At 39.5% G+C, this 23,154-nt stretch overlaps 2 protein-coding genes across 4 annotated transcripts; one reads left to right on the forward strand and one right to left on the reverse strand.

Moving 5' to 3' along the window:
• The first annotated feature begins 566 nt into the window (after nucleotides 1-566).
• tnnt3a (troponin T type 3a (skeletal, fast)) lies at nucleotides 567-13,436 on the forward strand. 3 transcript variants are annotated; one of them, XM_070907903.1, is made up of 15 exons: nucleotides 567-623; nucleotides 2,631-2,671; nucleotides 2,863-2,876; nucleotides 3,524-3,532; nucleotides 4,017-4,169; nucleotides 5,702-5,719; nucleotides 6,589-6,607; nucleotides 6,759-6,804; nucleotides 6,900-7,016; nucleotides 7,617-7,694; nucleotides 8,162-8,275; nucleotides 8,667-8,779; nucleotides 8,974-9,064; nucleotides 10,203-10,243; nucleotides 13,191-13,436. In XM_070907903.1, exons 2-15 carry the CDS (start codon nucleotides 2,652-2,654, stop codon nucleotides 13,225-13,227), a joined length of 870 nt encoding a protein of 289 aa, XP_070764004.1. In that variant the 5' UTR covers nucleotides 567-623; nucleotides 2,631-2,651; the 3' UTR covers nucleotides 13,228-13,436. The 3 variants fall into 3 exon arrangements, with proteins under 3 accessions (XP_070764004.1, XP_070764005.1, XP_070764003.1); XM_070907904.1 differs by lacking the exon at nucleotides 3,524-3,532; XM_070907902.1 differs by lacking the exons at nucleotides 3,524-3,532; nucleotides 5,702-5,719.
• Nucleotides 13,437-17,285: 3,849 nt separating this feature from the next.
• Nucleotides 17,286-19,870, reverse strand: LOC139286131 (myoblast determination protein 1 homolog). Its single transcript, XM_070906828.1, has 4 exons — nucleotides 19,756-19,870; nucleotides 19,022-19,684; nucleotides 18,006-18,087; nucleotides 17,286-17,503 (listed from the first exon to the last, which is right to left on the reverse strand). The coding sequence occupies exons 2-4, from the start codon at nucleotides 19,610-19,612 to the stop codon at nucleotides 17,286-17,288; spliced, it is 891 nt and encodes a 296-aa protein (XP_070762929.1). The 5' UTR covers nucleotides 19,613-19,684; nucleotides 19,756-19,870.
• Nucleotides 19,871-23,154: the final 3,284 nt, after the last annotated feature.

The raw sequence follows: 23,154 nt of genomic DNA on the forward strand, positions 1-23,154 counted from the left end.
CTGTTTTTGAATGTTTTTAGATCCTGCATGGAGTAAAACTGTCTGAGGTATATCCAGTGATTTATGGGGGCACTACTTTTTACCTTCTGGTTGACCAGGAAGTCATTGAAAACAAGACCCCAAGCAAAAGATGGATCAACATGTAGGATTTACAGCTTGGACAGACAAATTATTGAGGTTCTTGTCCTGTTGTGACCATGCTGTACATTATGTTTATGTGTCTCAGACTTCTTTAAGAGGTTCAGGAACACCACCTGCCTCACTTCCCTGACGTCCAGCTCTCTTCTCACTCTCAGATTAAATTTGCTTGCCTAATGCAGCTGCCCCAGAATAGCAACCTAGGGCGTCTTGGCTGCCCCCTTCTCCAAACTTGAGCCTCCCTCCTTAGCACTCAACCCTTCCATCTCCTTATTGAGTGCCAGCGGTGGGAGGGGGGGATCGAAGCTGTGGACCCTGCCCCACCACAGGCCCGGCCTCGCCTCCAGGCCGGCTCCTCGGCCAATGGGGAGGCTGAGCGGATCGTGTGTCACTATAACAGAAGGACATAATCAGCGCGGTAAGTTTGCAGAACCTTACAGCCTGTCTCGGCCAGCAGGGAGCTCGCTTCTTTCAGCTTTTCTGAGGTAAGGAAGAGGGGAGAGAGTGAGAGTGTGACTGGTAGCGAGGAAGCTCAAGTGCAATGTCCCCAAACATCACCCAAACTGAAGACAGCTGTGTCCACATGTCTTAAAATCACTGCCATGACGAGGCGAGGCTGCTGCTGAGGTCAGGGGTGAGACAGGAGTGGTTGCGTTCAAATAATGGACAGATAGTGGATCACTGGGGATCACTCCTATTGAATAACAGAGAGTGTGATGCTTTTGTGTTTGAGCTCAGGGGCAATGAAATCTAGTTTGTGTTGGTGTTTGATTGCAGCTGTGCACCTGAGAAGCTGATAAGCAGTGGTTTTTGACATCTTGCATCTCCAAAGTGAGCGGAGAAATGTGATAATGTTTTGGAGTTTATCACCACCTAAAACCTTCAGCTGAGTTTAAAATGTGAAACCTTAGTTTAAAAGTCCGGAAGTTCTTGCAGGACAACTGCTGTTGAGTTTGTTGTTGTTTTTGTGCCGGTTTGGTCGGAGTCCAGTGACCCAGTGGAGTTTCATACCTGAGGGATTTACAGATGGCTTAAAGCCTTTGAAGCAGCTTTCCGCTTCAGGAGGCAGAAGATGATACTAATGAGTTATGTAACATCAGCGGCGATGAATGGTGTTGTTATTTTTGATATTTTAATTCAGGGACATTGCTGTAACTTATGTTTGGATTGCAGGTTTTCTTGGTTTATAAGTTTCATTTTGTTGTTGATATCCATTAGTGAAGCTGTAAATGGGTGTGGCATGTGTGTACATTAAAACACACATAGCTTGAGGATAAACACTTTAACATCTTGAACAGGAGCCAAGAACCTCCAGACTGGATGTAAAGGAATCATCTAAATTTGGAGTATTTTATCCTGACTACCAATATCACATCATGGTGTAAAGACTTTGAAAACAAATTTGTTTGGAATTTCTGACATTCACAGAACGAATAGAAGGAAGCCAGGCATTAGACCTTTAACCTTCACGGCTCCCTCTCAGGGTTTATTTTAATTCTTGAGCAAAGTGGCCTCAGTCAGCAGGGAGCCTCAGGAAGATGATTGAAGGAACCATGTGAGAGGGAGACGGCCAGATAAGGAGATGAAGGTGGAATTATGGGTGGTGGTCCAGGGGAAGGAACCCAATCTTCAACATAGGGTCCACTGAAACCGGATCGGGGACCCGTGCAGCTGTCTGTTGGAAATAGTTGTGATGTCGGGACGCCTTCATGGTGGCTTCATGCTAATGAGGCTAATGTGCAAATAATCCAACATCTAATCACTGATAGATTAAATTATGAATACATTCAGGTCATGTGTGTTTATCATTGCAGGGTTTTGATCAGACACTTCATCCAGTCTGGAATTTTACAACTTAATTCCAACAGGATCGTATGCTGAGAATGATTTCAGATGTGACAGAATTTGCTAGAAGCTGTTAAGAGCTGAAGCTGTTTCTAAAGATAAAAAGTCTTTAACACCCCTGATGCCAAATGGATGCAGAGTGATGGGGGAGAGCAGGAGGTTGACCTTTACCACGACCCCAGGAGGATTCTTTTTTTTCCTTCTTCCAACTACATCATTAATCTCTTCTCTCAGCAGTTGAAAACAGACCATTGGCATAAATCTATGTTTGGCTCCCTTCTCACTTATCATCAGAGAAGCAGATTCAGGACTGAGGCTCAAATTTCAGTCCAAAGTCTAACACTAATTATAAACCGAAGATGTTTGGATCTCACAAATTATGGGAATGTTTCAAATACGAGATCCGTGTGAAAAACACATTTCAAACGATGAGGGACTAAACCTTTCGAAATGAATCTACATTAAATAATTTTTAGGGGTGTTGGTGAAATATGTGCAGGAAAGCAGGTGGGGTTTGGGAGTCAGGGTGGGGCCGGCAGCAGCTATTTAAGACATCTGCAACTTAATCCTGAGGTATAAATAACGCAGGACGTTCAGTCGCTCTTTGCAGACAGACTTTAAGTTCCTCTCTTCTCTCTTGCCTCCAGGTTGCAAAGTCCACTGTCACCATGTCTGACACTGAGGAAGTGTAAGTGAATTCACATTTTCATTCACAAATTGAAAACGTTGATCCATTTGGTGAGTAGTTTGACAAAATAATCTTAAATCAAGATTATTTTGTCAAACTGCTGTCTCATTGGTCGGGCATGAATTTTAACGCAACATTTTGATGATTAACTTGAACTCTAAACCAGAATTTCTTTTCTTTCTGTCTTGCAGTGATCAGGTCGAGGGTAAGTAGCACCATTTTCCCCCGTTTAAAAAAATGACATCCCCCAAAATTAGGTCCAGGTACAGTCCGGAGCTCCATGCTAAATCCCAGTATTATTTCTGAATCTTGCCTAACTGATTTTCCATCCCCTGTAGAGAGTTATTAGCACTGGACAAATTCGTACGTTTGCAGGTTTGGCTTGACTCCTCCAGATTCAAGTTGTGCAACAATGCTCTCTCTTTTAAGAAAGTCTGCACACATATTATCTTCCCGCTGTAACATGGCTGCAGGCACCATTGCTGACATCTGGACAGTGTCAAATATTCTGTGCGAAATCAAAATCAAAATTTATTAAAATCTAAATGGCGCAAGCCCACACTGACCTGTTGGCAACAAGTCCTGCAGCTCTGCATGACCATCTGCAACTGAACAGTCCTCCTGAGCTGAACACTCTTTCAGATAACAGGAACAGTGACATTTGTGTTTCGTTTGATGCCACTTTGAAGTCCCGCCTGCGAGCTCTGATCAGCTCAGGAGGACTGTGTTGTGTATGCTTAGCATGGATCCCCAGTGTACCCACATTTTGTCTGAAATTCTGTCAAAAATGGGTACAAACGGGATCTTTTGATAATGTTCTTCTGCTCCTTTCTTTCTCGGACGGACGTGAAGAATACGATGGTAAGACCGGATGATAAGTCTCATGTCATTGATACTAATTTGTCGGTCACTTTTGAAAACGTGTGTTCTTACTTCCACATGTACTTTTTGTGGCATGCTGGTTAACACTAACGCTATCTGAGATAAATGAAAAGACACAGGTTTCATAAACAGTAGATTGCGTCAGGATAGACTTTGTCTCTTTTTGTCTCCGACCTCATCGAGTTGCAGTGCAGGTATTTTCAGGAATCAAACACATTTCATCCATCAATGACTGACCATCAATGACTGACCTTTTCCCTCCTGTAACTGCTTGCTGTCTCACGCTTTAGCACCATCCGGTGGCAGTTTCCCTAAACTGCCCCGCCATGATCCTCCTCATATCTCACATTTCCCCTTTCATCTACTCACCGCGACCACCTCTTTCCCTTTTCCCTTTCTCCCGCTTCCATTAACCCTCTCGCCGCCCTTCCTCTCCCATGGTGACTCGCTGCATGTTGTGTAGCTGTAGAAGAGGAGGTAGTAGAGGAAGTAGAAGTGGCTCCTGAGGCGGCCCCTGAGCCAGAGCCAGAACCAGAGCCAGAGCCAGAACCAGAACCAGTGGTAGAACCAGAGCCAGAACCAGAACCAGAGCCTGAGCCTGAGCCTGAGCTTGAAGGTATGTGGCATGGAGGGGGGAAGGGGGTATTCTATCATCCTTTGCCAGGCAACAGGTGCACTCCACGGGCTACAGCCAGCCAGCCAGACCCCACTAATCCTGATCCGCACACATGTTCATCATGTCTGCTAATGCTAACGCTGCCTTCCTTTCACCTCTGAACAAAGTGAAAGACGAGTTGGGAATGTGAAGACTTTTTATACATATATATGTATGTATATTTATATTTATATTTATATTTATATTTATATATACATATACATATATATATATGTATGTATGTATATATATATATATATATATATATAGCAATCCACTGTATGTGGATGTGTTAAGATAATCTTACCAAAAGCATTTTACAGTTACTGTATGACTAATATTTAAATGCCAATATTATTTGCACTGCTCATATTTTAGGCTGATAAAAAAAAGTCCTGCCCCACACTCATTCATCAAACATTCTTCCTGACATGTTTTTAGGGGGATTTCTGTAAAAACTCTGAGGTAAATTGGCATCTACAACTTGGTGGGTTGTACTACTGTAAACAATATTTTATAAAGAGATTATCTGAGGGCTTAAATTCCAAAAAAAGACTAATATTGGCCTCTTTTATCAGTCTAACACTACTTATACTACCATGCCCCATGTACTCTAAGTACTTGTATTTGGCGTACAGGGCTGCTTTTTCAATATTTTGATATCTGATGAAAGTAAACATCAGATTAAATACAGATTATATCTTGCTGGCTGGAAAGTCCTCCAAGCATTCACGTGCTATTTTGTTGGAAAATGAAATTCAAAAAGAAACTTTAATGCCATTAAATTGATGATTTATGATTAATGATTTATTGCCAAACTCAATCCTAAATGAAGCTATTTTTAAACAAACTGTAATTTTCTGCCATGTTGAATCATACAAGTCCACCAAAATCTGCCCTGACTTTCCAACTTCCACATTTTACTTTGATATTTCTGAAATGCCCAATGGCATGTGAATGCAGGGTTAAATGTTAAGGGGTCGCACTTTGTTGAGCTGCTTGAAGGTGAAACTGGCTTCTACAAACTAAGACTTTATTTAGCCGATCGTAAATTCTCAAATACTGGCCTTCATTTGAAACAGTCTTATGTTAAAGGCAGGCTTTTATTTTAAAACTTCATATTTTAATGAGCAGCCTCCCTGTGTTTACTAACACTTTGCTAACATGACAAAGCAACACAGTGATATTACATGAATTGTTACTGTATTCCCTCAAATGTTTTTACCCCGCCTGTAGCCACTAGCCTTTATTTGTTTGTGCTGGCCGTTAATATTTGAGACTCTGCTATTATTTGAGAATTTACGGAAATTCAAAATTGCTCTTTATCTCTGAGTGAGTTACTAGAGATGCTGAAGCTGCAGCAGATTGACTGTCTGCCATAGTTTGGTAGTTTCACTGTGTTTAGCTGACTGGATGTACAGTTTGCTGCTCTCGGTGCGCCTGCTAACGCTGTTGTCTGTTCTGCTTCTGTTTTGGATGCTTGCTGCATGCAGAGGCCGTTGAAGAGGAAGGTATGTTGATTTAAAAACTTCTGACGAATCTGAAGTCTGTCATTCTGGTTTTGGGAGGACCACAGTGTCCGGGTCTGACGTCTGTACTCGGGGGAAAGTCTGCTGTTCACAAAATTCGTATCTGTGTGTCAAAATCCAGGAACGCTGCCCAATTGGCACTGAGAGTTTGAAATCCAAACTCTGAAAGAAACACACGATTTTCAAAACGCTTAGTGGAGAAAAATTATAACTGCGAGCGGAGAAAAAGGGTGAAAGAATATGAAATGCTAACACGCGCTTCACCGCGCAGCCACCCCACCGTTACACTCTTGCTATGTCACCCGTCATCTGCATGGCATGGAGCCGCCAGAATCTGGGTTTAAAGAAGAGAAAGAAATGGGGAAAGTGACTTTGTCTTGCTTGTGTAAAAAAAGATTTTTGGGGTCAAGCCAAAAAGAACTTGACAAATATTGTGGCACATCTAAAAAACTATTTTAAGCAACTTTTTAGACAAAACACTGAGGCTTTATAAGAAAACTGATGTTCATTTTTGTAATAATACAACACTGTGTAAACAATTCAGATTTACTGTAAGTGAACTCACAGCAAGATGGTTCTCTGATATTCACAAAACTTCATAATTTAAAACTGTTTTTTACTTCTGTAATATGTGAGGCTTTCATTTGTTCGCTCTTACAGTATTTATCTGTTGTACTAACCCTAAGTTAAACACTGATTATCAAGGCTACAATTTCACTTTTTAAACATTTAATGTAATGTGTCAAAACCATGCAGTTTAATCCATGTAATGCCTGAGAGAAATGAAATAATCTGCTTTGTTTCTAACCCGATGACATGTACTTGTCCCCTCTTCATTTCCTAACCTGCAGAGGAGAAGCCAAAGTTCAAGTAAGTCTCCTTCTCATGTAATCTGAGGTCAAATGATTTCTGTAGACTTTTTGATCAGAGCCATGTGGCTGAAAAGAAAAGAAAAAGCATAAAAAAACATCAACATTATAATCAGCGCCAGAGCACTTAAGACCAAAACACTCTCTCGTAGGCCCAGCGCTCCCAAGATCCCCGATGGTGAGAAAGTGGACTTTGATGTAAGCGGACCCGAAGTGACGACGTGAAGGATTTCTGTTGACGTCGCGTGTTTCTGTTTGGCTGAGTGTTTGTTTTCTGTACTTCTGCCCTGCAGGACATCCAGAAGAAACGTCAGAACAAGGACCTGGTCGAGCTGCAGGGCCTGATCGACGCTCACTTTGAGTGCAGGAAGAAGGAGGAGGAGGAGCTGATCGCTCTCAAGGACAGGATTGTGAGTGTTCGGCCAGAGACAACCACTTCACACTGAGGGAGAAAAACCCCTATAAGCTTTTCCTACAGATCCTTGATCCTCAGGAGACCAAACAAAGCACTAAATGTCACTTACTTTATGCTCATCATTCTGTCTACATTAATGAAATGAATAAATAAATCTGAGGGATCACAAGATGATTAAAGGAATAGAAACGTTTCCTTTAAATTAAACAATGTGAAAAGTAAAAGTAAGGTTGGAAACCAGTCGATTAACCACTTTAACTTAAAGTTTATTTTAGCGGCGTGTCCCTTAAAGTGGCTATGACTGATATTCTATGCTAACAATGTATAAAATAACAATGTGAAAGGCAGACAGACACGGAGACGAGCTGGTGAACAAAGTGGAGCATTTAGCAGCGAAAGAGCCAGATATTTCCCTCAGGAGTTGGTAGAGACTATGCTAAGCTAAGCTAAGTTATCCAGCTGCTGGCTGTAGCTTCATATTTACCGTAGAAACATGAGACTGGTCTTTTCTCATCTGGTGTCTGTGGTGCGTTAAATCGTGTTAAGCTGTGGGGAACAAAGTGTGTGTGACGCTGCGTTTCCCGCCGTCCTGCAGGAGAAGCGTCGTGCCGAGAGGGCCGAGCAGCAGAGGGTCCGCGCTGAGAAGGAGAAGGAGCGCCAGGCCAGACGTGAGGTTCGTGGTTTCATCTTTATTCCTTATTTCAGGTCGTCAGGATCAGATACTTCATTTTATTTCTCACTGTTCAGGAACTAAGAACGTGATTTCACTTTGTGCAGAGAGAACATGTCATCTTAATTTAAAAATATCATGTAAAAATCTCTATAGCTGCAGTTTTAAGATTCAGTGATTTTTATATATATATATATATATATATATATATATATATATATATATATATATATATAATTTCTGTATCTGCTCTCTTCTATGCATTTGTACACCCTGAATATTCACTGCAATTCATGGTTTCAATCTTTTTATTCTCATATTTCTCATTAATACGTCACGTAATTGTAATTTTAAGGTATCATTTAATGAAAATGCTACATCCTCTATTTTATTTGTACTAATGCTCCCGTGTGAGAGTGACTGGTGGATCTGACGCCGAGGTCTCACTCTGATTGGTTTGTGTGAAACAGGATGAGAGGCGGCAGAGGGAGGAGTCCGACGCCAAGAAGAAGGCAGATGATGAGGCCAAGAAGAAGTCGGCCCTGTCCAACATGGGCTCCAGCTACAGCAGCCACCTGCAGAGGGTCAGTACACACACCTGTCTACAGCAGTGGGATCTTGTTATCTGGATAGCAGTGGTGTAAAGTAACTTGACTTACAATTCTAAGGTACTTTATTTCAATTTAATGCTACTTTGTACTTCGATTCTACTACATTTCAGAGGTAAATATTCTGTTTTGTACTCCACTACATTTATCTTTATCTGCCAGAGCACATTTTGATGTGTAATGAGTACTTTTACTTTTATACTTTACGTAATTTTTGCTGATAGTACTTATGTACTTACTTACTCAGTTTGGAATTTAGTTGTAACAGAGTATTTTTAAATTGTGGTATTGCTATTTTTATTTAAGTAAAATATGTAAATACTGCTGGATATCTGTTAACCTGCGTCTTTACATCCGCACCGAACAGGCCGACCAGAAGAGAGGAGGAAAGAAAGAGACTGAGAGAGAGAAGAAGAAGAAGATCCTGGCCGCCAGGCGCAAGCAGCTGAACATCGACCATCTGAACGAAGACAAGCTGAAGTACGACTCGACACTCTCAACGTTTCTCACATTTCTTTCTTCTCAGGGTGAAAGAAGACAAATAAAAAACATCACAGGACACAAAACGATGAAATATTCAAACTTTCTCGGCTCTTAAAACCGTCGGTCGTCGTGTTTGAAGGGACTTTTTTTAATTTTTAACTCGTGTGTGTGTGTTCTTGTCTTTCCTGCAGGGATAAGATCAATGAGCTCCATGAATGGATGACCCAGCTGGAGTCTGAGAAGTTCGACCACATGGAGAGACTGAAGAGGCAGAAGTACGAGGTGAGACTTCGTCCACGATGTCCACGACTCACAACCAATGATCAATAATCCCATTACTGTTTGTTATTCTTTGTTTATTTGTTTATATATATATATATGTTGTTAAAATAAGATGCAACTTCAGGGGAATTTTTGGGACGTAAAAACAGAATTATGGTTTAGAAAAGGTTGAGAAACTCAAGGACGACAAGTAAAAATATCTTCGTCTTGTTTAAAAACAAACAGAACTACAAACCTTTTCTTATCATTAATATTATTATTCTGATTGATTTCAATAACAGGTTCGACTGCACTGCTGATGAGCTGTTTTTATGGTCTTGCACTTTTAACTTCCCCATTTCAGATATTTAGTGAAACATGATGTCAGCATGAAAACAGGAGCAGCAGCAAGTTTTGATATTTCACTATTTTTGATGTTGGGATTTTTTGAATTCTTCAGTAAATCCGCCGTAGACTGTATGATTACTGATTACTGTTTTGACTTTTGAATTTTTGAGTCATTTTGGCTTGACTTACTGGATATAAGTTATTTTTATTAAAGCACAAAATTAAGGGGGAGTTGTGAGTTATAGCGGTTAACTAATAAATTAGTCAATTAACTTATTATTTAACCACAAAGGTCATCAAACTAAATAAATCAGATCCAGATTTTATGAAGAATGATACAAGATGAAATGTGTTCACGCATCATTTCTGTTGCCAAGTATTGAAAACTTGATATTAATATAAATATACTAATATAAAATGAATGCTTGTGTTTTGACAACATTTAACATTTGAACATTTTTAGACACGGTTTTGTATAAAAACATTTTACATTGTTTTATATTTCTATAAATATATAAAACAATGTGTCTTAAATTACCTTAAATACACATCGCAGTCAACATATTTGTCCACGGTACGTACTCTCTGATTTCTGATTTACACATTTAAAACTTTTAAAACATTTAATTGTTTTTACCAGAAATTACATTATCAAACCACAAATTCACACTTTTCTCAAACTGTACCAGCTGCATGTTGTTGTTGTTGTTGTTGTTGTTGATATTGATGACGCTGGTGTCCTGAGGTGACCATCCAGCTGAGCGAACCTCCGGGTTTGAACCCTCGTTGTGCTCTTTGATTCCTTCTCCAGGTTACAACCCTGCGTAAGAGAGTTGAGGAGCTCAGTAAATTGTAAGTAGAGCTGAGCAGGGTGTTTTGCCTGCTGGCTTTAAGCTAGCTGCATGTTAGCATGAAGCGAGGTCAGAGAAGCAGAGCGCCCCCCGCTGGCCGAGAGAGGAGACGACACACCACAAAAAAAGAAAAAAGAAAAGAGAGAACTGAAGAGTTGGTTTCCAAAAGTGACGTCTGTTTACTGAACATCCAGTATGGACACGTTGAGGATTCAGCTGTGACGTTAATCAGAGAGTTAAATTCCACCACAGCTTTCATTTTTGGATTTAAGTGATTTTACATGAATCAGGCTCAACAAGGTTAAAACCAAATATGAGTCAGTTATCTTGACTCCATTTTCTCAGGATCATAATTTTCTTAATGCTTTAAAAAAAAATAACTGTGAGAAACTCTGAGCTGCTATAAGTTAAACAAACTTGAACACTGCATCCTCGTCGGATATTTGATATGAGACAGTTTAGTTACCTTCCATTCTTTCCAAAGGTCTAATGGTTTCATGCGGACGTGATCATTTAATTGGCGATGTTATTTTGGAGTCAACCTCTTCAGTTTTAAACAGATAGGATTATGTAAAGTGGATGTAAAGGTGGTGTTGTGTGACTGAGCGGCTCCACATCCTGTCCCGGTCTGGATGTCAGTTTTGGCACCACAGAGCTTCGGTCAGGTGTGCGAGCGAGCGGTCGAACAGGTAAGTCGGAGCCTGTTGAGGTTTCAGAGCCGAGCTGAAGCCGAGTGTCTCTAAACTCTCCACGTTTTTTTTCGGGAAATCAAAACGGGTATTTTAACGCAACAATGATCAGATTATTACAATCAACAAGTGTTTGATCGGAAATTTACAGGAAGTGTTTCTTCTTCTGTGGTTTCTTCTGTATCGGAGGATCAACATACGTCTCAGAGTTGAGCAATAATAGAATTCAAAATATAATAGTGTCTCTTTCAGGACGCATCATCATTACAGAAACAGAAGTTCTAGTTCATATTAATATAAAAGTGAATACAAAGGAAAAACTGATCATATGCGTGAGCCCGTCTTGGTTTCCCATGATGCCTCAGTCTGCAGCTTTCAGCCCACGGAGCCTGTCAAGGAGATCAGAGGGAGGTCCTTCTCCTCGGAGGTAAATGTGTCTTTGGTGTGTGTTAAAGCTGCTGCTGTGTCGTTTTTCAGGTGCTCACGTACAGGAACCGCATTGATGAGTTGCAGAAGCAGTAAGTACTGTCAACGTTGTGAACTGCTCTCTGCGTGAACCCTTCCCTTAGACAGACATAACTGTCATGACCATTCAGGACAGTTTATGTCAGTTTATGGCAGAAAACAGTAGCTTAGAAACAAGAGACGAAACAGATCAGTTCAATGTTTTTCCTTTAACACAAGTTGGAAGGCAGTGATTTTCATGATGGAGAAGTTACAGCTTCAGCCTAAAATCTGAACTTTTGGCATTTCCATTCCTAAATCTCAGGATGAGGACCCTTTTATTCAGATTCAGAGTCATTTTTTGTTGAGCCAGAAAAGCCATAAACACACCAAATCCTCACTAACATCACCAGTGAGTGTTCAGGCCCAAGTCCAGGCCTGACACCGGCCTGTCTGGAAAACTGTCTGGAAGTCCGCATCGAGGTAGAGGACCGGCCTCTGTCCACCTCACAGGTCATACATGTTGTGTCACGTGTTTTATCCAAAGACACACGGCAGCAGCAGTTTGTCATCAGGACTCGATGAACTAACATGGTTAGACTGATCAAAGAAAGTCAGCTAGGCTAACTAGCTAACGTAGAAAACTTGGCGTTACTAAATTCAATTGTTTACAGCTAAATCCGTCTTTAACCTCTCTAGACATCAGTTTGATTTTACTCACCTGAAAAACGTTTTGGACTAAAACGTCAATCTTATTCAAAGAAGCAAGCTGCTGCTTTCGTCCTTCTTTACGGAGGCCCTGCCATGTTCATATAGTAGAGAGAAAATCATTGTGGTTTTCTAAATCGAGCAAAAGATTTTAATGCTTGGTTTAGCAATCTGTGCGTACAGATTTCTACTGTCGACATGACTGGTGGGCTCCGTGTTTATTCGTGTTTTTACGTGTTATTTACCTTATGTTCCTACTTTAACACCCGATATTACATTTAATTATAAATGTAAACATACAGGTATCATCCAGCGTCAGTATGTGAGGAGTGTTCCCTGGTGTTCTCCGGAAAAGGATGGATGAACCCATATTTATGTAATGTATGATAGTTGCAACGCACACCAAGAATGAAAAGAAACAACCTGATTTTTAGATTGATGAATCTATAAAAAGACAATTGTGTTGTAGCAGCCTAACAAAGAGCTGTCTTGAAACGGTGCATCCTCTTCCAGTGTGAAGGTCAGGGTCCTTCTCATCATACTGAGCCCTTTACGTCATTGTGTGTGTGAGAGAGCCTTTACTCAGTCATGGTTCAGTCTGTGCAGGTAAGTGCTGCATGAGTTCTCAACGGGGACTTCAACGCGTCAACAGAGACGTCTGATGGGATGTTGCAGGCCGAACATTTTGCATGTTGCACGAAATCCCTTGTTACGTATGCAAAACAGAAGATGTTTTAGGGTAGAGTGGCTGTTTTTATGTTGTTGTTTGCACAAAGTTGTCTCTGATTATTTCTGAATATAAACAGCATCAGTTTATCACAAAGCAAAACATCAGAACCCTCCATTCTTCTGCGCCTTGTGAGCTATATTTTGTTCCATTAAATGAAAAACATTGTCATAGTCCAGTCGCTTTTTACATTTCAGGGAATTGCTAGTCATTAGCTACATTAGCTACCTAAAGGTTTCGGATGATCAGATAAATATACAAACAAAAACAACTGTTACATGCAATAAGACAGAAAACTGAAGAATTCAGAGTATGAATATTGTTAAAAACATCCCAGCGTTCTGACGTGTTTCCCAATGTTTTTGTGTTTCGTATTACAGCAGCAAGAAGGGAGCCGCCGCCCGCCGCAGAAAGTAGATTGGCGCGCCCCGCCGCTGCTCAGAAACCAAACTGCAATCGTCTCGGACTCACGCCTGATGAAACAACGCACACTGTGGCGAAGGTCGTAGCTCAGAAGAAGCCAGTAACGCTGAGGTTTTCTTTGCGGTTATCAACCCACGTCCTGATACATGCAACCAGGAGCCTTTAGCTGCTGTTCAGTAGGAATAAAAACGTGTTCGCCATCACGCTTCCTCGCCCTCCACTGTTTGGTTCTCAGTATTTTTGTAAATAAAGTTTGACTCTTCAAGCCTTGCCTGTAGTTCCATTGTTATTCAGAAATCAATAAAGTTCAGTGTTTTTAGCCGTGTAATTTTAAAGTTGTTTTGTTTTCGAGCTGCAGAGTTGAATTGAACTTTTAAAGATGTAGTCAGCAGGATACGGAGGCTCTGCAACTACCACAAAGTGTCTTTGTTTCAGCCACATGCTCTCAACAGTGTCGTTTATTTTTTATATTGCCGAATCAATGGATGATTCGGTGCAGGGAAAAGTTTTCAGGGGTTCAGTAGCATTAGTTGTAGTTTTAAAACGCACAAATGTTGCATTAGGGTCCTTGTTAAAGTCAGGAAAGAGTCTTTGGGAAAAATACTTCTGGAAACAAGTAACTAATTAAAGAGTTTAGTACAGAAGATCCACCAGATCTCAGACAGAAAACTCTGATTTATAAGTGTAAGATAATATTCTTTATAAGATGTGCTTTTAGCGGCTTGAATCAAATAATCTTTCCAAATATTCTCGCTCTGATTATCATGACCACCCGATTGAGAGAACTGGAATCAGGTGTGGTTGTTGATTGTGGGGCACCTGTGTGCGGGTGCAGGTCTTTAAAGCCCAGCAGAGTTCAGTGTGACAGAAACCTCCGGACATTGAATTGGTATCATATCCGTTTGGTGGCTCTGATGACTTAATTTTAAAGAGTTAAACATTTTAGAAAGAAGGTTTTGAAATGAAGAGTCACTCTGGGGCTGTTTTTTTTCTTTAGTTTATTCTTGAGTTTTAATGCAACCAACGCATTTCACTCCTTCACCACCTCTCGGTCTTACTGCCGATCACGACCTAACACACCTTCTGAGTTTTATTTCAGGAGTGCATTGATTTTATTGGTCTTTACCAAGTTGTTGACATACATATGTGGATGATAAATTAAAGTATAAACCAACAGAACGGTTTAGAAGTTTCAGTGCTGTTTTCCTCGGCAGACATTTTGACACCTTTTTATTAACATTTAGAGAATTCGACCAGCTCTCATCATGGCTGCCACTTAGATACCTCCAGGTCATTTCACTCGGTTAGGAACCTTCGGAAGCTAAAAAGACTATTCAACCTCAGTCACGCGTAAAACAAAAAGCCAGTTAAAGTTAAAGTGTTGTTGAGGGATGAACGTCTTCCTAAAAAAAAAAATAAAGAATGAGAAACCTCATTTGGTTTCTCATTGTTGATGCAGGGCTCCAATTAACACGTCGCTCCAAAATCTCAAAAGGTTTTCAGTTGAGTTGAGACTGAAGGCCAGAACACATGATCCACAACATTAAGGAGCTCGTGTGACGCACAGTATGTATGGAAGTTTTGGTTCTACACTAATTAATTTTTTTTTCCAAGTCTGTTGTCCTTTTTAAACGTTCATTGTTGATCGTCTTTGCTTATTTAACCTTTATACTTTATTTTTCCTCCCAGTATCAGTTCTCCTCATTCAGTGGCCAGGTAGACACTCACCAAGTGCATGTTATGTGTACTCCTGCATGTTAAATTCACTTTAAACGACTCCTACGGGGCAATCCAACAAGTTATATTTATTAGGAGTCATTTCTAGAATCAATTCAATAATCAGTTGAATTTCCTTTTTAATATAAGTTATTTATTTTTGGATCTATAAGGAAAGTCTGTCTTACGTGTCAATATATCATGAAACAATAGTGTTTTCAAGGTTTGACTTTCATGAGAATTAAAGTTTGATTAATGAGAAGTACCTGCAGTTCTTCTGTGCAGTCACATGGTGGCGCTGCTGCGCTTTGAGACCAGAGCGTCAAACATGTTCACAGGTTGAATCTTCTGTATTTATTCAGCTGCTTTTTGTCTAATAAAAATCTGGCTTTTTCACATTCACAGTGTTTTGGGACGAAAAATATCTAAAAGCTAATTGTGTTTTGTACAGACTTATTGTGACGATTATTATAATAATCATAATATTAAAATTCACCTCTTCGATCATCACTTCACTCAATATAAATGAAAATGTTTTCTTGGTGACGCAGATGCAAAATTGACATCATAAACTTCATTTGTGCAGCTGTTTTTAAAATCAAGATATTAAACAAATATGATAAATATTAAAAAATATATATTCAATTAAAATATATAAATACAAAAAGTAGCTGCATAAAAGCAATTTAAGAATTATTTGATTTTTAAAAGAATAATAATAGTTTATAAAGCCTACAGTTATTAAATATTATATTCAGCCAAAATAAACTATATCTATATAAATATATACATAGTAAATGTTTCCTTTTAGCATTACCCTGAATAAATGTTTAATTATCCTAAATAGGTTAATCATGAAATAAGTTCTTAAAAAATAGAATACAGAAATTAAAAACCAGTCGTATTGTTTTTGTATAAATAAGCAGGTTCATTTATTTGTCATTAGACTGTCACTCAGTTTTCAGATGTATAAATATAAAGTTTAACATTTTCACAACAAACAAAAGCACATAGAAACATTAAATACATAATTAATACTTTCAGTTGGAACAAATCAGCTCTTATTTACATAATATGTACAGAAACAGAAAAATGGTCCTCCGCTGCAGTGAATGAAGATGACAAATGAAATAACTTTTTTTTTAGTTTGACTTGGACAGGAAGGAGGTCTGAAGTCACTTCGATACTCCCACAGTTGTACTTGTGTCAGTGGTTGGGTTCTGTTATTTATTACTGCAGGTTTCTCTGCAGAAATCGTTCGTTTTGCATATCACAGGATTATTGCTGTTGTTTGTTTTCCGGAGGGAATTGAACAGCTGGGGCTTTTACGACTTCAGATGGACGAAAGTGGAGGAATGTAAATGGATCTCTTTTTTTGGCCTCCGTCCTTCATCAAATAGACTTTACACAGAAAGGAAGAAGAATGCATCTGAAAGACTCAGCTGAACCTTAAAATATGTTTTCATAACTTAAAACAAAATAAAAATACAGCAAGAACTGAACTGATTTCTATTCATCAGTAAACCTGTTAAAAATGTTGTACGAACTACATTTCCCAGCATTCAAGTGGTTTTATCTAAATCTAAAATAGACTCCACTTATTTTTAACAGCAGGAACGGGAAATATGTTGAACTCTGGAAGGTCATTCATGCCAGGAACATAAATTTAAGGACATTGTGGAATTATAAAATCAACTTTTCATTCCTAGAACAAAATTTAAGCATTGACTGACTACTTGCTGATTTTTGTATTTCAGTTTCCCCTTTTTAACCATTTCCCTTTGTGGGATCAACAAATATATCCTGGAAATTTTTCAAAAATTTCCATCATGACATAAAAACTTTCCATCGAGTAATTAATATTTAGAATAATAATTATTTGTCACTGATACGCTTTACATCTTGAATTAAGACTGAATGAAGATTAAGATATATAAACTTTTTGGTTAAAATAAAACTTAACTCAAACCCAAAGTAGCACATTTCCAGAGTTTTCAATTGTATCTCAAGGTCTTCATCAGCACACAGAGTAACTATAAAACCTATAAAATTTGCAATAAAATATCAAACTCCATCCATTGATGAAGACCATGCCATGCGGTTGAGAGCTCGGTAAAAGGCCAGTAGGTTAGGTTGAATGATTTTTCAGACTGGATTTTTTTCCTGGCAGGAATGAGCTTCCATATATTTGAGCCTTAATAAAAACAGGTGTGGACTTTGGTTCTGATGAAACTTCACAGGTTGTGAAGACTCAGCCCGATAACTTTCACTGTGTGTGGATCTGTGTTGTACGACTGGACGGTGTGACAGGATGGTAAAGTCCCAGGTGTGAAGGTCTATAGGACTTGATAGATCACGTTGGGGTCCTGGCTGGTGGTCGGGGAGGGGATCTGGACGGGCCCCGCCAGCGCCTCACCGGCCACATCTGCTGGGGGGGACCCCGGGGCGTCGGCGGCCGGCAGCAGGCTGCTGTTGTCGGTGGAGATCCGCTCCACGATGCTGGACAGACAGTCCAGACTGGAGACCACCGAGCTCCGGGCACTCTTCAGACCGCCTGCATGAGACAAAACATCAGTTAATAATTCAATTATTGTTCTAAAGTTTTAATGTTTTACTTCCATCTTTAATGTTAAAAGACAAAAAGTTTATAAAAGTATTATTTTCCTGTTAGATACAAAATGTGATTTAACTGTATTTCTCGGGATGTTTTAAAAAAAACAACTAAACCTTAGATTTAGCCTACTGTATATAAAATAATATTTTCAGTAAAGTATTTGAATTTCTACAATATTATTTTGCCAATAATATCATATAATATACATTAGGCTACTTAAAATGTTGTTATTTTTTATATAATTGACGGAAGGCAGTTTAATTAACATTTATTTTATTGTTTTATTGGCCTCATTAACCTCCTGCTTTTATTGCTTGTTCTGTTTGTCTTTCCCTGCTAACTGTTTTACTACCAGGGGTGAATAAAGTCGTTTATTATCCTAATTAGTTGCCTAATTGGCCTTAATATTATGGTTATTATTAAGTGCTTTCAGGTTTCTTACCGTTTGGAGTCTCGGAGAAATAAGAGCTTCTGTCATAAGTTCCTCTTCTGTTTGAGTGACAGGTCGGGCCGTTAAAGTCCGTCTGCAGAGAGAAAGAAACAATCGATTAATTTAGAGATTAGATTTTACAACATGGAACAATTACATTTCTGCATTACTCACTAAATCAGTCACAGAAAGTCATGATCTTATATAAATGTTAATACTAAATCAAATGAATTGAAATTTAAAAACAAAACAAAACATGAAAGTGCAGAAAAGAATTAAGAAAACTGAAAAAGGCCAGATTCATATTTTAAATAAATCCACACTACTGGTCGTGTCTTACGGGAATACAAGTTAATTATTATAATTAATGATTAGATTTTATATTCTAAATTTAACTGTTTTAGGACAATTTTCCCGAAATGTTTAAATTACTGCTGATCAACGAAAAACACGATCATATCATCAAATAATTACAAAATAACAACGCGAATATGTTTCATCACATTCGTTAAACTCCATCTTCTTAAAACATGAACACGGAGATCAGTAATGACATCTAACGACAAACAGACCTTTAGTTTAATATGTTGCAATAAATCTGGCGCGGATCGATGACTTCACTGAGAAAAACATAAACTTGCATTTGAACTACTTGTTTTTTTTTCCTTCTGACACAAAATTACAGATAATTACAAAGTGAGATTTAAGTGAGAACTATAACTAAACTGGGCTACGCAGGTGAAGTGGAGCTTGATGGGATAAATGACGCGTGGAAATCGTTAAAATCAAAGTTTGAATTGCGGTGATCACCGAGAGATCAATACACTTCATAGAACACATCTAAGGTAACAAAGAGTGGACATAAAAGTAAAGATCACATCAAACAAAACCAAATGAAGTGTTAAGTGAAAAATAAATGTGCGTAAAGACGCACTGGAGAAACTGGACACATTGAAAAACGCAGAGCGCTCAAACAGACTCTTCTCCACTGACCCCCCCTCTTAACACCTGTCAGTCCCTGAACTCACCATGCCGTCGGAGCAGTTGGAGCGGGGGCTGGAGGCGTCAGAGTCCCCGCTGTAGTGCTCCAGCACCGGGTAGAAGCCGTCGTCCTGCCCGCCTCGCAGCAGCGCCTGCAGGGACTCGATGTAGCTGATGGCGTTGCGCAGGATCTCCACTTTGGGCAGCCGCTGGTTCGGGTTGGCCGACGTGCACCGCTTCAGGGTCTCGAAGGCGTCGTTCACCTTGCTGAGTCGCCGGCGCTCCCGCATCGTGGCCGCCTTCCGCCGGTCCGCATTAGTGGTCTTCCTCTTGCAGGCCTTGCAGGCCCAGAGGAGGCAGCGGCCCGCCTGGTGGTGCCCGCTGGGTGCGCGGACGTGCTCGTCGTCCTCCACCTCGCCGTGGTGATGGAGGTGCAGGAGGGAGGACGGGGAGGAGGAAGAGGAGGAGGAAGGGGAGGGTGAGGCTGAAGAGGAGGAGTCGTCCGGCTTCAGCAGGCCCACATGGACCAGCCGCGGGTCCAGGTCCTCGAAGAAGTGCATGTCGCTGGTGTTGAAGCAGGGGTCATCATAGAAATCATCGGCGGCAGGGATGGGGAAAGAGATATCCGACAGCTCCATGGTTCAGTCCCAAACACACCAAAGGAGAAAAATCCAGTGAAAGAGACAGAAGCGTCTTCAGGCCAAAAAAAACTATAACTTTCTACAGGAGAGAAGAAGAAGAGGAAGAAGAGGAAGAAGAGGAAGAAGAAGAAGAAGGGAACAAACAGGAGGACAGGAACTCGGATGTGAAGCAGTTTCAGTGTTTTCGGGGGAATGTAGAGTCCTGTCACAAACGGTTCTGTCCTCTCAGCTGTTGACCTGGAGACTCTTATACCTGGGACACCCGCGGGGGGCGGGGTCAGGATGATGATGTCCACTGAGGTCTGACCAATCCGCTGGCAGCAGGAGGGGTTTACAACTTCACGGTAATTAGTGTACAATTACCCCTAACAGAGCAGTAACAGCAGGATAATATACTGCTGCACACAGTGGGGGACAGTACACATTAACAGTGAAGAAATACAGTTTAAGTATTTAAACCAACTTTTTTTTGTCTTTTGTTATTACATGCTCTTGTATTTTATTTACTATATTCTTCAGTACATGTTACTTGTTGACTAACACATTGTCATGTGGAGCACACAGAGTTTACTTGTAATTAAATGTGTTTTTAAAAAAGAAAATGTCAAATTGTCTTGCAACATGGAGTGATGGGACCAGTTTGAAAAAAGAGAACAGCATTAAAAGAGAAATTCAGAATGTAAGTATGAGGCCTCATTTTGTCTGAAGGCCCACTGAATAAATAATACATTGAAAAAAGAAAAGAGACTGATTTAAAATAGAAACAAAAGCATGTTTTTTAAAAAAAAAACTAAAAGTAGTTAATACATTAACCTGATAAGAGTAAAGACAAACCACACTACAGTTCTAATAAAAACCAATCTGATGGAAGAAAATGAAATTTCTTTATATGTAGTAAAAGCAAAAAGAAAATCGTTTTTAAAAAAGATAATTTTCTAAATCAAAACAAAACAGAAAAAAAGGGAAATGAGTCCTGTTGAATTTTATTTCAGCAGCTATAATATTATAAAAGTGATCAAATTTGGGCAAAAAATATATATTTCGAAAAGACGCAGTTGGTCGTGTTCATTTGTTTTCTTGTATACAGCTGTGACTTCTGACCTTTGACCTCCTCACTATACTGAATGTTCTGTAATGTTGGCTGAAGCTGCTTCAGCTTGGACATGAATCAGGTCTGACATCTGATGAAAAGTGAAAATTTAATGAAACACAACTGAAAATAAATCAATTCAACTGAAAACCAAAGAAAAAACTGATAATATTTCTCTTTTTCCCCCTTTTTTATGGAAGTAAAACTAAGAGATGTATCACATCCAAAATTAACAGAAAAGACTTCACACAGCGCTCATATTTCACGTCTTTACTGAGCCGAACACCATTTTTAAAGAGTGTAAATACTGCATGAAAGTGTGAACTCAGTAATCAAGTTGAATGTCATTGAGTTTATTTTCGGTCTGCAGTCAGAACAGATTTAGTGACCTCCTCCTCTCTGCCTGCAGCTCTGCTCCCAGCTGTCATCACTGCACCGACTCCATCCAGAAACTTTAAAATGCAGATTAATGATTTCAACAAAACATGCAGCAGTTTCTCATCAGTGCTGTGCAGCTGCGGTACACATGTGCTGCAGCTGGAGGGCGCTGCAGAGCGGATCCTGCAGCACACTGTCCCGCCGGTCTACTGCAGTAGTTTACCTATATTTGCCCTGAGCTTAGTCTTGAAGGCTGTGAACTAACTACCCATCAACCTCTGCCAGTCAAACGTGACAGATGGTTAGAAGCTGTACTCTGTGGATGCTTTAAGTGTTTGAGAAAATATTCAAACCCTCTACTCAAGGGATTATCACTATCACTCCAAAAATGATTGAGAGGTCTTTTAATACAGGACCTAACCCCTCTGCAACAACTAAATACAAGTTGTTAATGTATTTGTACTGCTATTAAATGAGTTAAACACACTTAAACTGAAACATCTAGAAGTTAAAGTGTAAAATTATGCAGTGTAGGTAAATTGACCTGTAATGGTCAAAAAAGCAGAATTATTCTTTAAAATCACTGATTTTGACCCATATATTATTTTTCAGAGTGCTCAGAGGGAGGAAATTGCTGCAAAACTTCAACTTTATTATATAGTGCACAATAAATCCAAACTTGTGTTGTACAGAATCGCAAAAAAACAAACATCAGCAGTAACTATTCGCAAAGAAACAAACAATGGACAAACTATTTCATACAATGGCTACTCCTTTGTCCCTTCACAGTGGAGCTTTGTCTGACCAATACAAAGTCACAAAACAAGAATATATGACTAAATACTGAAACACATGGAGAATAAATAATAGACAAATTTTAATTACTTTTATACGTTGGAATACACAAGTTCACTGGTGGGAAAATGTATACTTGTATAAAGCGTACATTTACAACTGGCATCATGTACTTTAAGAAATCATTCATAGTTTAAAAAAAGTATTTAGTCAACCAAACACTAAGTGTCCTTGCTGGTCTATATGGGGCGGGTTATTGATTATTCACACTTCAGTCAGACAAGAGAACCACATATTATGGTAAAACCTGCACAGATTTGTATTGAAAAAAAAGTTTTATAGAGAAACATGTTTAAATTCCTCAAAGGAAGGTCCCAAAAATATAATTTTGATAAAAAAATCTTACAGGGATTTTCACATTACATGAGCTTTTTGGAAAAAGTTCTAGGTTTCTCATTTACATGTTGTATCTTGTTTATTAAACAATGAAATTCAAAAACGAGACATTAACAGCAGTTAGCATTCGAGCCATTTGTGGCCATTTGTCAGATCTGAGCTCTGTGCTAACGCTGTCAGCTGAACCCAGCCGACTACAGGACGGACTGGTGAACAGCTTGTTAGCTAACAAGATGCAACATGTCAATCAGACAGCTTTGGAGATGTCGCAAGGTGGATTTTATTTCTTTTGATGGAGCTAAGCTAAGTTTTCAGTCTTTGTGCTAAGCACGACCTGGAAGGCCTCATTCGCTTTAACATAATTTCCTGTTTATCAAAAATGTTTCTACATTCACAGTGACCCTTCCATTATTCCCTTATGTAGTAGGCTAATAATGGCTAATGAAGGTGCATTCTACTATTTTAATAGAGCTCGGCTAGCACTTTCCTCCTGCTTTCAGTTTTTGTGCTAAGCTAGGCTAAACTCAGCCTGGACAGCATCGCTTTCCCTTTAACTGAATTTCCTGTTTGTTAAAAAGTGCTTCTCCACTCACAGTGACTATTCATAATTATACAGCTAGATTTGACAGTGCTTTGAATGGCAATTCATGGGGGACATTAAAATTAGAATATTTAATGGAGACCTTTAAATATTTCAGAAATCAGACAGCTTCGGAGCTGCTGGAAGGTTTTTTCTTCTCTTTTGATGCAGTTTACCTCTGCTTCCAGTCTTTGTGCTAACCTAGGCTAACCGCATCCTGGACATATCTCTGGAGGCGGAGAGATGACAGTAATATCTACCTTTACTATGGGAAAGAAGGCTAATGTCACCCTGGTCCTT

Source organism: Enoplosus armatus, chromosome 6 (genome assembly GCF_043641665.1).
Source record: "Enoplosus armatus isolate fEnoArm2 chromosome 6, fEnoArm2.hap1, whole genome shotgun sequence".
Lineage (NCBI taxonomy): Eukaryota > Metazoa > Chordata > Actinopteri > Centrarchiformes > Enoplosidae > Enoplosus > Enoplosus armatus.